The sequence below is a fragment of the Parasteatoda tepidariorum genome, chromosome 6 (genome assembly GCF_982258835.1).
Source record: "Parasteatoda tepidariorum strain Cologne lab strain chromosome 6, Ptep-v5.0, whole genome shotgun sequence".
Taxonomy (NCBI): Eukaryota; Metazoa; Arthropoda; class Arachnida; order Araneae; family Theridiidae; genus Parasteatoda; species Parasteatoda tepidariorum.
The window spans coordinates 95,906,964-95,920,791 of NC_141760.1; the positions used below are offsets into that span (position 1 = coordinate 95,906,964).

General features: G+C 29.2%; 1 protein-coding gene across 10 annotated transcripts in view; it reads left to right on the plus strand.

Moving 5' to 3' along the window:
- Positions 1–13,828, plus strand: part of Mp (collagen XV/XVIII-type protein multiplexin) — a 233,136-nt gene that overhangs the window by 39,802 nt on the left and 179,506 nt on the right. For all 10 annotated transcript variants that reach the window (XR_015434795.1, XM_087166214.1, XM_087166207.1 and 7 more), the window contains exons 3-5: positions 2,136–2,360; positions 4,661–4,823; positions 7,717–7,876. Coding sequence is in view for 9 of the 10 variants with exons in the window: in XM_087166214.1 (XP_087022340.1) it covers positions 2,136–2,360; positions 4,661–4,823; positions 7,717–7,876 (548 nt within the window). In the remaining variant the exon portion in view is untranslated. The remainder of the gene's footprint in view (positions 1–2,135; positions 2,361–4,660; positions 4,824–7,716; positions 7,877–13,828) is intronic.

Below are 13,828 nucleotides of genomic sequence, written 5' to 3' on the forward strand. Positions count from 1 at the left end.
GCGAGTTCCATCCAATTTCAGCTCAAATTCTTTAGACTTAGCACTTTCGAAACATTCTCCATGTTCGCTTACTTCTCTTCTGTGAAAGTATAAAGGATCCAGATTGTTCTGTATCCAATTTCCGTACAGGCTCTTTAGATTTAGCACTTTCACGAAGCATTCTCCATGTTCACTTACGTCTCTTTTGAGTATGCATAAAGGATCCACATTGTTCTGCATCCAATTTCAGTACAAGTTCTTTAGATTTAACACTTTCACGAAGCATTCTCCATGTTCACGTTTGTCTCTTCTGTGGAAGTATAAAGGATCCAGATTGTTCTGTATCCAATTTCAGTACGAGTTCCTTAGATTTAGCACTTCCACGAATCATTCTCCATGTTCACGTACGTCTCTTCTGAGTATGCATGAAGGATCCAGATTGTTCTGCATCCAATTTCAGTACAAGTTCTTTAGATTTAACACTTTCACGAAGCATTCTCCATGTTCGCGCACGTATTCTCTATGTATGTATCTTATGTGTATGCATAAATAATCCTGATTATTGTGTAACCAATTTCAGCGTAAGCTACTTAGATTTAGCACTTTCGCACAGCATGTACAGTGTAAATAAAAGCCTGTACGTTTGTTGAATCATGTATACGTACAGAATAAAGCTTTAAAATGTTTTGCGTTTGAATTTCGATGTACTGAACATATCTGTAGTTAAATCCTTCATAGATTTTGCTATTGTAAAAACTAGATTAGGTGGTATTCTAACTCATCAATCTTTTTGTAAGCAGTAGGTATGAATTTTGTCTCTTAGTTATCGCCTAAAGTAGATTATTTCTTCAGTCTTTTTAATTTTATTTTCAAACCATTGTCTAAATTGAATGAAAATGATTTGGTGGACAACCATTGGGCAGCGTGCTCTGCAGAAGACAGCTATTCTATAGTAAGGCTCTCAACTACTACACTTTTTGCAAAATATTTTATGGAGTGGTTGACAACTAAAAACTAAAACTTTCTCAGTTTCTAAGCCTTTTCTAAATTTATCAACGTTTTATAATCTTCACCACTAGAGAGCTGGAACAAGTAGTGTTTCATTTTGTATTATTGAATAATTTGCGTGTAGTGGTGCAAAAAAAGATTTCAAATCAAATTTACAAAATAGAGAAATAGACGTTGTAGTATCAACTCGTTAACAGTTAAGACAAGAATTATCATTATATTAACATATCAACAGTTAAGACAAGAATTTTTTCAAAATATCGTGAAAATTTGCGCATCATCACCAAATATGGCAAAGGTTTGCGCAAAAAATAGAGCATCATCACTGAGGACGAGAAAAATATTTTCTACAACACACAATATTGCAATTTCTACTTAAATATTTAGACGGTAAAACCTTTACTTCTAATAAGGATGTCAAAAATATTGATAAATTTTTTTGCCAGTAAAGAACAAAAACATTTTATGCTCTAGGAATCATGCTACTGCCAGAAAGACTGTGTAAGGTATCGGACCAAAATGAACAGTAGATGATGCTATAAAATACTTATTAACTATAAAAAGAAAACCACATTCTATTTTTTTTAAGAACGAAATAACTTTCTGAACAACCTAATAATTCCTTATATTGACAAATTATCAATCAGTAGATTTCATCATTAATAGCTTGGTTGTACTTTTAGTTTTTACCATTTTTCTTTGGCTAAATTTATAGTAAAAACTTCTAACTTATGTACTTTTTTACTGAATTCTACAATTTATATTACGTAAAAGTAGTTATTTTTTAATGGGTTTAAACTCTTTCTGATGACAAGGTTCGAAATGAGGTATTTTTTGAAAGTATATAATTGAAGCGATCAATGTTAAAAGAGGGTATGTTACAAATCTGCACTTTCTAGAAAAATCAAAAAACTGTGTCAAAACTTCTTGATAGTAATTTTTCGAGTAATTTTCTAGATTGCCTGAAAAAGAGAATCCAACAATTTGGAAGCAATTAAAGCAATCTTTCCACAATTGAGCAGTTTTTTTAGTTTTTCTTGAAATTTCAGATTCTTAACATACCCCTTTCAATTCATAGTGTGTCATTCAATTCATATTCATTCAATTTATACGTGTCATTCAATTCATAGTGTGTTCCACTATTTCAGCTCAACCTCGAGTTGTGGATCTTCTTCATGCCATCCAGATTCCATTCGCTTCTCCTGGTATCAATTTCGAGATTGGCCCCGATGGTTTTCCTGCTTTCCGCATAGAGCAAGAAGCTGACATTAAAGCTCCCTACAGGCTTCACCTTCCTCCCTCCCTATACAGAAATTTTACTATAGGTGCAACTTTGCGGCCTAGTAACTCTGATGGAGGTTTTGTATTTGCAGGTAAGAAATAATTTTCAATATTAATCCTTGTTGAGCTCTTTTTTTTTAGTTGTTTAGCCAAGCGGTTTCTAATTTTTTCAGGCTACAGAACCCTAAATAATCGACCCCTTTTCGGCGGAATCCTGATTAAATAAATAAAGTTAAAAAATTAACCGCATAATTGCTATCAATCATTTTGAAAATATTTAACCTGAGGAATTAAACTGATTTTTTTCATCATTTTATCAATAATAGAATCTAATCTATTCCGAATTTGTTTTGGGTGTCATGCATAAACTGAAAATGAATGAAATAAGCTGAATTATTGTTTTTGTTTTAATGAAAACGAAAAAGAACTGTTATCAACAGCGAGAATTGTTATCAGGGAAACTCATTTCTTTGCTGAAGAATTTGGCTATTTCTTTTTCTTTTTTTTAATAAATTTTTTTTTTTATGGAAAACATTAAAACACTAAAACATTTTGGGCTAGGATAATCTGGTTGGCAGGGAGCTAGACTCACGTTCGTGAGAATTGGAGTTTGAATCCAGCCGGCCAAAGACTCCTCGTGTAATAAATGGTGACTCGTGCACGTTAAATCTGTCGGGTCACGAAGTTCACCATGTTCCCATAACAAATTATACCTCTGGGGGTACTGAATTGGAGATTGATCGTTTTTTTATTCGATTGATTTAAATTCTTGGCCATAGATGGAGCCACTGAAAAACAAGAACAATCGCAACTCTTTCCTTAATGGCCTACGATGACAACAACAACAACTAAAACATTTTCGTCTTTAATAATTTCATAAAAATAAACAAAATAGTGATTGGATATAAATCAAAAATCGTGTTAAAAACAGTAGATATAAATCAAAATAAACATTCAATATAAATCAAAAATCGTTTAAAAAAGTCGTAACTCTCGGAACACCTTTTGGACCTATTAATACTTAAGTAGTTTTTCAATATTATTTTATATATTGATATTGAATTTCGCGTAATCGATCTTAAAAGTAGTTAAAAATTACTGCATTTTGTTTAGTTAAATAAGTTGATAAACCCGCTAAACGCCGGAACACAGAAACCTAAGAAAATTGCTATAAAGTAGAGTTAATAAATGGTTTCGAATGTCGCAAAACTTGCAGTAATCACTTTGTGAATTTATTCAAAAAATAAATTAAACAATTAATATTTTTTTTAAAATTAATCTTGAAATTTTTATTCTAAAACATAATTAAAACTTGGATATGCTACATTACAATGATATGCTATATTATTATTAAATATATTTGTTATTTCCGATACTAATAATTTTTTTTGTGCACATTGTCGTTCCTTATAAAAATAATACTATTCTAGTTGTACATAACAACCATATGAATTTATATACTTATCACGTGGTTATACCAAAAATTGTGGTTCGTGGAGTATTTTATCAACTAAGCAAAAATTCTAAAATATTTCATATCTTAGAAATTGCGGTTTAAAAGATGAAATTTGACGTAATAACTTTGCAAACAAAATGCTTCATTTAAAATATATTTTAAACTTAATTATTATACTTAAAATGTTACTAAAATATTATTAAAACTTCTTAACATTGAAATTTGTATTAAGTTCGTTTAAATTGAAGACGCAAGATTATATCAGTATATTTCTGAGCAACGTCTTGTAATTGATAGTCTTCTTTAATTGATACTGATTAAAATTTTCAGCAAATTTTGTTGTTTCTTGTATAAATATCATTTTTCTATGTATGTTATGATACCTTGAGTTTATATACTTATCGCGTGACACCAAAAATAGCAATATTTTATTGGCACATTTTGGAAATAAAATAATTTAAATATTTTATGTTATTAAATTATCAAAACTCGAAACAGATTTTGTGAATGAAACAATTTATTTTAAGATTACCAGAGCAAACACAAGTCTCTCAACGAAATTACTTGGAGAAATTTAAATTTAATATTGTTCCAATTTTAACATGACATTCTAACATAATTGAAACATTTCTCAAATTGAAAATGCATTCCTTTAGTTGATATCTCTATTAATGTTTCAACTAATGGACTGTTTTAAGTGCCGAATGATTTAATAACTGATTTTCTAAAAATATTGACATTTCTTGTAAAAATATCACTGTTATATAACGATATTATGAATTTATAAACTCATCACGTAACACCAAAATTGCCCTTAATGGTATTTTCTTATGACATGAAAGTAAAATATTTTAATGAAAGCAATCCCTATGTTCCCTTATCGGATATATGTTCTTCGCAATTGATTGCTTGAGTGTTTCATCTTTTTCCGAATAGTGCTCAACCCAACAGAAACAGTAGTGCAACTTGGTCTGAGACTGATGGATGCTGGCAACTCAACAATAAACATTTCTCTGTACTATACGGATGTGGACATGCACCTCACCTCACAAACCCTTATCACCATCCAGGTTCCTGATTTTGTTGGAATGTGGACAAGGTTAGAATATTTAACACCATTGATTGCATTTCATCAACAACAAAAAAAAAGTTGTCGAAATTTCTATGTCCTCTTAAGATAGCGAAGATGTAGTAAGTCAAGTTTTAATGGGGGTTTCTGGTATTAAGGAGATGTATTTATTAAGTAAAAATTTTCCAATTAAGCGGTTGTAGGTGATACTGATGAGGAAAGAAATAGCTGTTGGGATAAGTGTTCGAGACGTGATAGGTTTTGGTTCGTAAAAAAATCTAGAATTTACTTCATTAAAACTTGGTCATCAAAAATTATGCACATATAAAGCAAATGATATTAATTTTATTTTATTTTATAACAATCGATGAACAGCCGACCCAATTTTTTAGTTTAAGACTACAAATGTTCAAGTAGTCTTGTAATTTTGAATCCAATCCAGAAGATAAGGGAAATCTTGGATCAAGTATTGGGAGAAATTTTGCCTTCGTGAAGGGCTTTTCGATGGAACTAACCCGCATTTGCGTTACATGGAGAGAAAAACAACGAAAACTTCCCACGATTAGCCTGACGGCAAGGGGACTTTAAAACAAAATCCGCCTACCACTGAGGATATTTTTACGTCAGCACTGTGGTCGGTGGGAGCCGGATGCGGGGCTCGTATTGACCAGCCACCGCTGGGATTCGAACCCGGTTCAGTTCATTAGAATTGCGAACGCTCTATCCCCTGAGCCACCACGGCTATAAATGCTATTAATTATGAATCTTAACTAGATTCTGGATGATAGAATATAGGATGTTCTCTAAAAAGGCGTTAGCCATATTTTTTTTAAAAAAAAAATCTTTGCCAAATTTGTCACAGTGCTTTAGTAAAACTTTGTCTAAAATTATACGTAATATAATTTCATATATATTTCTACTATATATTATATGTATATTTGTATATAATATATGTATATTTGTATGCAACCTATGTACGTTTGAATATAATTTTAAAATATTTTTAATTAGATTATTGCATAAATTGAAAGACTACATTACAGGCATATATTATTATTGTTATAAATATTATTATGAACCAGGCCTTTAAGGATAGAAGATAAGGGTGCTCTCTGAACACCATGCTTAACTTAGATTGCGGAAATTTTTAAAAATTGCTGCGTTTTTTTTAAACCCACACATCAAAAATAGTTTTTAGCAAAATATGTTATTAAATACAAGTAATGTAATGTTTAATAAGATTTGAAAAGATAGAATGAGAATGTTTTCTAAATTGACATTTCATCTTCACACATCTTCATCTGACACATCTTTCATCTGACACATCTTCAAGTATGAGATTTTTATGATAAAAGACAGAGTTGATCTATAGCTTACAGATACAAGGAACTATTTATTTAATTAAAGTATGCATCTATGTTTTCTCTACACTTTTGCCAAGTAAGCAGCAGGTTGTTCTGGAAAGTGAGGTGTAACCTTAGCGGAAGACCATTTTTGCAGCATCTTCGGAATAGATTTCCTTTCCTATTAAAAAGTTGTCCAAATTTAGAAAGAAGCAATAGGCGCCTCTAGTGAGTTTGAAGAAGTTCCAATTATAGTAGTTTTGTTATAATCATTCATGACAATGCCATTCAATAAGATAAGAGACGATCTGCTCACCCATCTAAGAAATATTTCTGCAAGATTTTGCATCATTTTGTCCACTTAATTCTGCTGTGGTCGTTACAGGTTTCATAAAATCATAATTAATCACATCTGCACTAGAGTAAAAAAGACACATCATCACCCTTTTTGGAGAATATTACATTTTGGAGTGTATCATGGTGATTCATCCTTAATCAATCAACACTAAACCCAACCAGCACTAGAGCTGAATAAACTATAATTAGTTTCCTATAAGAACTCAAACTTAATAATGATGCGTAGTTTATACAGTTTAATATCGATTAAACTAATTTTTTTAAAAATGTTTTCATAGCTTACGATGATTTTTTTAAGCTGGAGAAATCAATCTCCAAAGGCTGTTAAAGTAGAGGAATCCACCCTACAGCTTTATGACCTAATACGAATAAATTATTTAAATTTTTTTTTAAAAATCGATACTTTTATCTAAAAATTCTTATTTCTTATTTTATAATTTTAAAACACTCATATTTCCGTCTTACATCATTAAAAAAAAACAATTACTCTTTAGGAAAATAGACGACTGTCCAATATAAAGGAAATGTATCTTTTATAGCTGAATGTGATTTTTGGTGTTGATATTAACTAAAAAATTTTACAGTGCATGAAGTAATATTTTTTTTATTTATTTTTTCAGTGTTATAGTTTTATTATTTATCTTTTATTTGTTTATTTACTGATAATACATATATTCATGCATATTAGAATCAATTTAATGGCTGTGTCACAAAAACAATTCAGTTAAAAAACAAGTACGTTTTTAGAAAATATATTCGCAATAATTCTTTCAAATAATTGTCATTTTATCAATTTTACATAATTTTCTGCGCTATGACTACACTTCTGTTCTTACATAAATAAGTATTTAGTTTACCTTAACGCAAAAAATGGCAGTACCTGTGCACCAAAACTTTTTACAGTTTACATTTAGACGCACACTGTTAGCAGTATGCAATTTTTAATACAAAACACAGAACGTGCTTCTATTAAGAATGTAGGACAAATCATGATACAGTGTAAAAGAGAAAAAGCGGAATATTCATTGGATTTTACTTGTCATTTAGAAACATTTAAAAATTTAGCCATTTAGTGTTTATTCTTAACCTTTATCCAAAAATATTTTATTTTGATATTAAGAAATTTTAAAGAAATTTCATGGAGAATTTGATGACATATTGTAAGAAAATTATAAAAAATTTTATTAAAATTTGATATTCTTTCATTGTGATGACTTGAACAGATTAGCTTTCCGGATAGCAGAAAACAACATTACCTTATATTTTAATTGCGAAGAAGTATCAGCTGATGTTGCAAGAAGAATACCCAAGAGATTGGTGTTTGATACAGCTTCTACTTTGTATATCGGACAAGCTGGACCTTTATTAGGAGGACATTTTGCGGTTAGTACACATCCCTCAATATTGATTTTGACTTTTTTGTATAATTCTATCTTGCATTGGTTTTGATTTTTTTTAAAAATTGTTCAGTAGGATTTTTTTTTAAACAGTTTTTTTTTTAAAATCTCTCGAAATAATAATCAAAATTGCTGCGCGTAATAACACTTACGTGCGTAAAGTCTTCATTTAAATCTGTTTAAAATTCAAATGTTCAATTTGCGAAAGCAACTTTTCATTCAATTTTGTGCTATTTAATCAGCGCATTTTCTCCTATTTTTTATTTGAATTTTAAGAACCCATTATAACAATAATTAAGGATTGTTGTTTATTAAAATAGTATCATATCCACTATAGCTTAAATGTTAGCTATCTGTTCCACAAAAGCACCTATGTAAACTATCTAATCTGCAGTTTCACAATGTCTTCTATGTTAGCTATCTGTTCCACAATATCCTCTATGTTAGCTCGTAGTTCCACAAAAGCTTCCACAGAGTAGCCACTTTCTATAAAAAAAACTTTAAAAAAAACGGGGAGAAAAGATCAGAGAAGCAAAAGGTTTTGACTAATTACTATCGAGTAAAATATTTGTAAATTAAATATCTGTGTTATAACTGACTTTGAATTCCAAAAATCGATGTGAAATTTGAAGATGAATCAATATAAAATTTACAATAACCTCATAAGACAGTTCAAACTTCTTTAGATTGTGCCACCCTGTTTTATGTTTGCTATCTATTACATAATAGCTTCTTCTATAGCTATCTGCTCCACAATTACTTTTATGTTAGTTATCTGTTCCGAAATAGTTTCCATGTTAGCTACCTGTTTCAAAATATCTTCTATGTTAACTATCAGTTTGTTTGATTCTGCAATAGCTTGTAAGTAGTCTATTATATCTGTGTGTGTTTTTTAGCGAAGAGAATAATAATTTTAGTGAAGAGATTGATAAACCTTTGGGAAGGTAGCTAATGACGCTGCAATTATGCAGTTTCATTAACCTACCAGATCCAAATACGCAACTACTGAAAAGAATTCCTATTGTTTTTTTCGGATTAAAATGCTTTTAACAACAATTATTTTTCAGCAAAGTTTCTCTGTTAAATACATTTATAAAGCACAAAAAGTGACCCAACATTTTTTTCTAGCAAATTGGATTTTGATTACTACTTTAAAAGCCTATTGCAGTCCTAACATTATGTACTTTCTCTAAATGTATTACACAATGCTCTACAAAGCTTTACACGACATCGAAGTTATTCTTCTTGAGCAGTGATTTTCAAGATGAAATCATGCGATTTTGGAGACCACCTGCATTGAGAAACCGTCGGCAAAATAAAGATTAAGGGTGGGTTGATTAGTTGTCCACTTCTGACGTTTCTCTGTTTTTAACACGCATTATCTTTTTTAATAAAGATTGATGACAACCGACTCGCTTAAGGACTATTGCAATTAGGCCTAGCTCAAAGAGTTATTCTGTCTTTCAGTTCGTAATTGCGCTTATTTTCCATACTTTTTACATTTCTCAGACTTCTGCATTGACACTCGCTCTGTTGTTGTCTTAAATATAGGTAGAAAGCGACATGTAACGCAACGTATACTTTTAGCAACACCTGGAATTAAAAAAAAAAAAAATGGAATGCTGAATCGTTTTTTATAGATGAATAAAATGTTGTATTCCGGTTCTTTCATCAAAATCAATTTGGAGATGTTTCACGGATTGTATGGAATTAAAACAATGCTTCTTACTGTTAAGGGGACACGGGACCTTTCAAATGAAAAGTTATGAAAACTTGTTTTTTAATTTAATTTTACTATTATGAACATAATTTATTTATTTTTTAGCATATTTTAGGAAATAGGCCAAGTGAAAACAATTTTGGTCAAAATTTTTTTAAAAATTTAATAAAATATGAAAATTTTAAAAAATACAAAAATTGTCCCTTGTGTCTGAAATTTCATTCAAATAATTTAAAATTTTTTCTATAGATAGATAATGATGATATAAAGACTCTCTAGCATCAGTTATTGTTTCACTTCAAAAGGTTTTGAGAAAAAAAATTTTTTTAGTTCCGACGCTTTTTTTTCGAAAATTTTCATTTTCTCCTACAGTTAAAGTTGTATAAAAAACTTTATAAATAATATTTCGTGAAAACAATGCTACATTGTCTTTATAACAGTCATATGAAGCATATGAAAAATTTTCAGGCAAAATTTTCAATTATTCAGACACAAGGGACAAATTATAGATGTAAATTATGCAAAAAAAGTTAACGGAGAAAAACTACTTTTTTTGTGTAAATTAACTAAAACTCACTGTAATAGCTATAATATCATGCTTAAAATATAAAAAGAACTTCCGATGTATTCTTAATATAATAAATGCTAAATTTTTACCAATACAAACGATTTTGACATAAAAATATTGTTCGTTATGCATCATATCAATATGTCATATGTAACCTTGAAACAAAGAAAAAAGATTATTTTTGTGTGCATAAAAATTACACTAAAAAAACATTAACTCTATAATTTTAATAAAACAAATAATATTATTATATTTGATACCAGATAAATAAAAAAATTAATGACATTGACATAGGAAAAGCATATTGCAGAATTTCGATAACATGCTAGAAAATTTATATACTAATGCTATATTAATTAATTAATTTATTAATGCTATATTAATTAATTAATTTATTAATGCTATATTAATTAATTAATTTATATGCTATACTAAATAAAAAATATTTTATAGAAATATTGATTTGAACATAAAAAAAAATCAAAATAAGCTTGATAACTACAATGTAAACAAACAGACAGCTTATGGAATGTCAAAAGTGCCACGCCCACTTTTCAGAAAAATAGCTATAAAATCATAAAAAATCATCGTATCGAAAAAATTTGAACAACACGTGATTCAGGCTGACTATCTTTATATTTTTAACAAAAAAAAATTTTTTTGAAAATTTTATGATTTCAAGGTCCCGTGTCCCCTTAAATGAAAAAACAATGGAAACTTCTGATGAAGAATGATGAGTCTTTGTTTTACTCGAAGCTCTGTTTTTTTTTCAGTAAACAATGTGTTCTGTTGGGCATCACATAGTTTTATTTTTACTTTTTACTAAAATAATGCTTTAAATTAATTTTATTGTCTGTATTTTACTAATAAGAGTTGTATTTTGTTTATGTATTAATAATATATTAAATGAGTTCTGCACTGCAACTTTTTGTGAAATAAAGTGCAAAATATTGAAAAATTTGAACAGCCAAGTTTTTAATAGCCTTGTTGTTGTTGAATAGTCATAATAGTCAGCTATAAAATAGCTTTGAAATTTGTGCACGCATGATGCGAGATTGATATATTTCTCATTCATTTTTTATTAGTAAAATACAATCAATAATATCAGTTAAAGCATTATTTTTCATAATATTTTATAATAAGACTATGGTATTTAAATAAAAGCAAAAATAAAGCTTTTCCTCAGCAATGTGTTTTAAGTAACAAATGTCGTAAACGTATCAACATAACATATTTCAGAATGATTTTTCTCCTTTTAAACTCTATCTTTTTGGTTCATTTCATAAGAGCTAATTACAAATAGATTTTACACATAAATTTAAAAAAAAAAAACAACAAAAATCTAGATGTTTGTTCTGAGGTTGGATACGAGTTATACGATTCAAACTGGTCCCTTTCTGTGATGTTTTTTTTTTTTTTTTTTTTTTTTTTTTTTTCTTGCCGCTGCTCGGAAGTTGCAAGACTTGGCGATTATTCTGCCACAGATCACGATACGGAAAACTCCCCACGATATATTTAGACTTATTTCTGATCCTGGATATATTTAGACTTATTTCTGATCCTTTCTAAAATGGATATATTTAGACTTATTTCTGATCCTTTCTAAAATGGATGTAAAAAATTTTGAACATAAACGGTGCTATGGTGCCGCACACTGTCATATAAATTAATGGTAAAGAAGCTTGACTTTTTTTTTCGAGATATAACAAATATATGTTATACGGTACTCAAGTTATAGCTCTAGAGGTGCGTGAGGGAGTAGTGCAGCACGTAATGGAGCATTGATTGTTCAGCATTGTTCAGAATGGAGCATTGAGCATTGATTGAATGAGCATTGATTGTTCAGAGACAGAGACCTCAGGACAGAGATGGTAACAATTTTAATACAACTGCACCTACTGTGCTAAAATATCTTGAACTCATACTTATGGTGTTTTGTGTTATTTAATGGCATCCGGATAGGTTTTAAATTATTACTAAAATTCAATTCATATAGAACTTTGACAATATTACGACATTGACTCTCGAAAACAGTTAAAATTGAAATTGAAGTACTTCCGAGCGAGCAGCAACTAGACTGTGAAAAAGTTAATTTTTTAAACAAAATAAAGTGTTAGAGAATTAGATTATTTTAATTTAGTTCTGTTGTGCATTCAGCTTGATTGCCATTGAAGTTTATATAAATTTATTAGTTTATTTTTCACCTTTATATATTTTTCAACGTTATAAAAGTTTAAATGTTAAAATCGTCAAGTGGGTACTACCGCATTTTCGTACCATCGTTAAAAGGTGTTTTTTTAAGGCAAACAATTTTAATAAGTGCTTTAATAAGAAATATTGTATGGTGGATGATTAGAAACATATAATTCATCGATACCAAATCAAAATATCGATGAATCTTAATGCGCACTAAATATTAATTTCATCCCTAATCATGAAAACCCAAACACTTTTCAAATACCCAGAAATTTAGTCTTTACCACCTACTGGGGGATGATCCCCACTTGGAGTACCTTTTAGTTATATCCAAGGGTATAACATGATTTCTAATCCGTTTCTTAAATCAAAAGTTGTTTTTTATTAAACTACATAAACTATTACCTAACTGTATAAACTATTACCTAACTGTACCTAACATAAACTATTTAAACTGTGCTTAATAAACTATTTAATCGTAAACTATTTTTTAAATCTAGCTGATTTTCCGCTTAATACAGTTTATTGTATTGTTTAAATATCGAATGACTTTAGTTATAGTATTAATTTCAATATTAAAGAATTCTTCGATGTGAAAATAAATCCTAGAAATAAAGCACACCAAATATTAAAACCGAAATCTTGTTCGTGAAAAGCCGTTCATTAATTTAAAAGTTATTCAAGGTGATTCGATTTTTAATTATTTTTGTACATAATAACTACCTACTGAAGAAACTATTGCACTAAGTTCTTCAAAGAAGCTGAATAAAGAAAAACTTGAAGATGCATAAATAGGAAGTGTTATTAATTTATCAGCCTGATAAAGAAGAAATAGGGAGAGAAAAAAATTATTATCAGAAGTTATCTTTAGTCTTCGTTAATTGTTTGCTTTCTGGTTGGCTGGCAAAGAATGTGTTGGCGTTTTATGGTGAGCCCAACTTACCCCCGCGACGTAATTTGCATGCATTTCAGTGCCTCTGTAATCCACTCATTTCATTTAATGTCAATTAACCCGCTTCACCGTGCTGCCATTCCTAAGTCCCTTCTCGATTAGTTCTTCTTTTTTAACTTTCTTAATATTGTTTGTCCTGTGGCGAGATTTTTAAACACCATGACGCATTTTTTGGCGTGTAAGCTTACTTTTTGGGAATTCATTTACAATATTAATTTTATAGAATGCAAGTATTTAATTCCTTTTAAATTATTTCCCTGATTACCTTTATACACAACATAAATTTCACAGTTCACATGTTTTATGAATATTTAAATTTTTTTTAAAAAAATACTCCAAAAAAATTTTTAATTTATAAAAATAATTTTTTTTAAAATTTTTAATAAAATATGAAATTTTTGGAGTAATAATAGTAAAAGAATAAAACTAAAATTGAAATTTAAAAAAAAAATCTGTAATTATTACTTGAAACTTAAAATTACTTGAATAAGAAAATATGTTA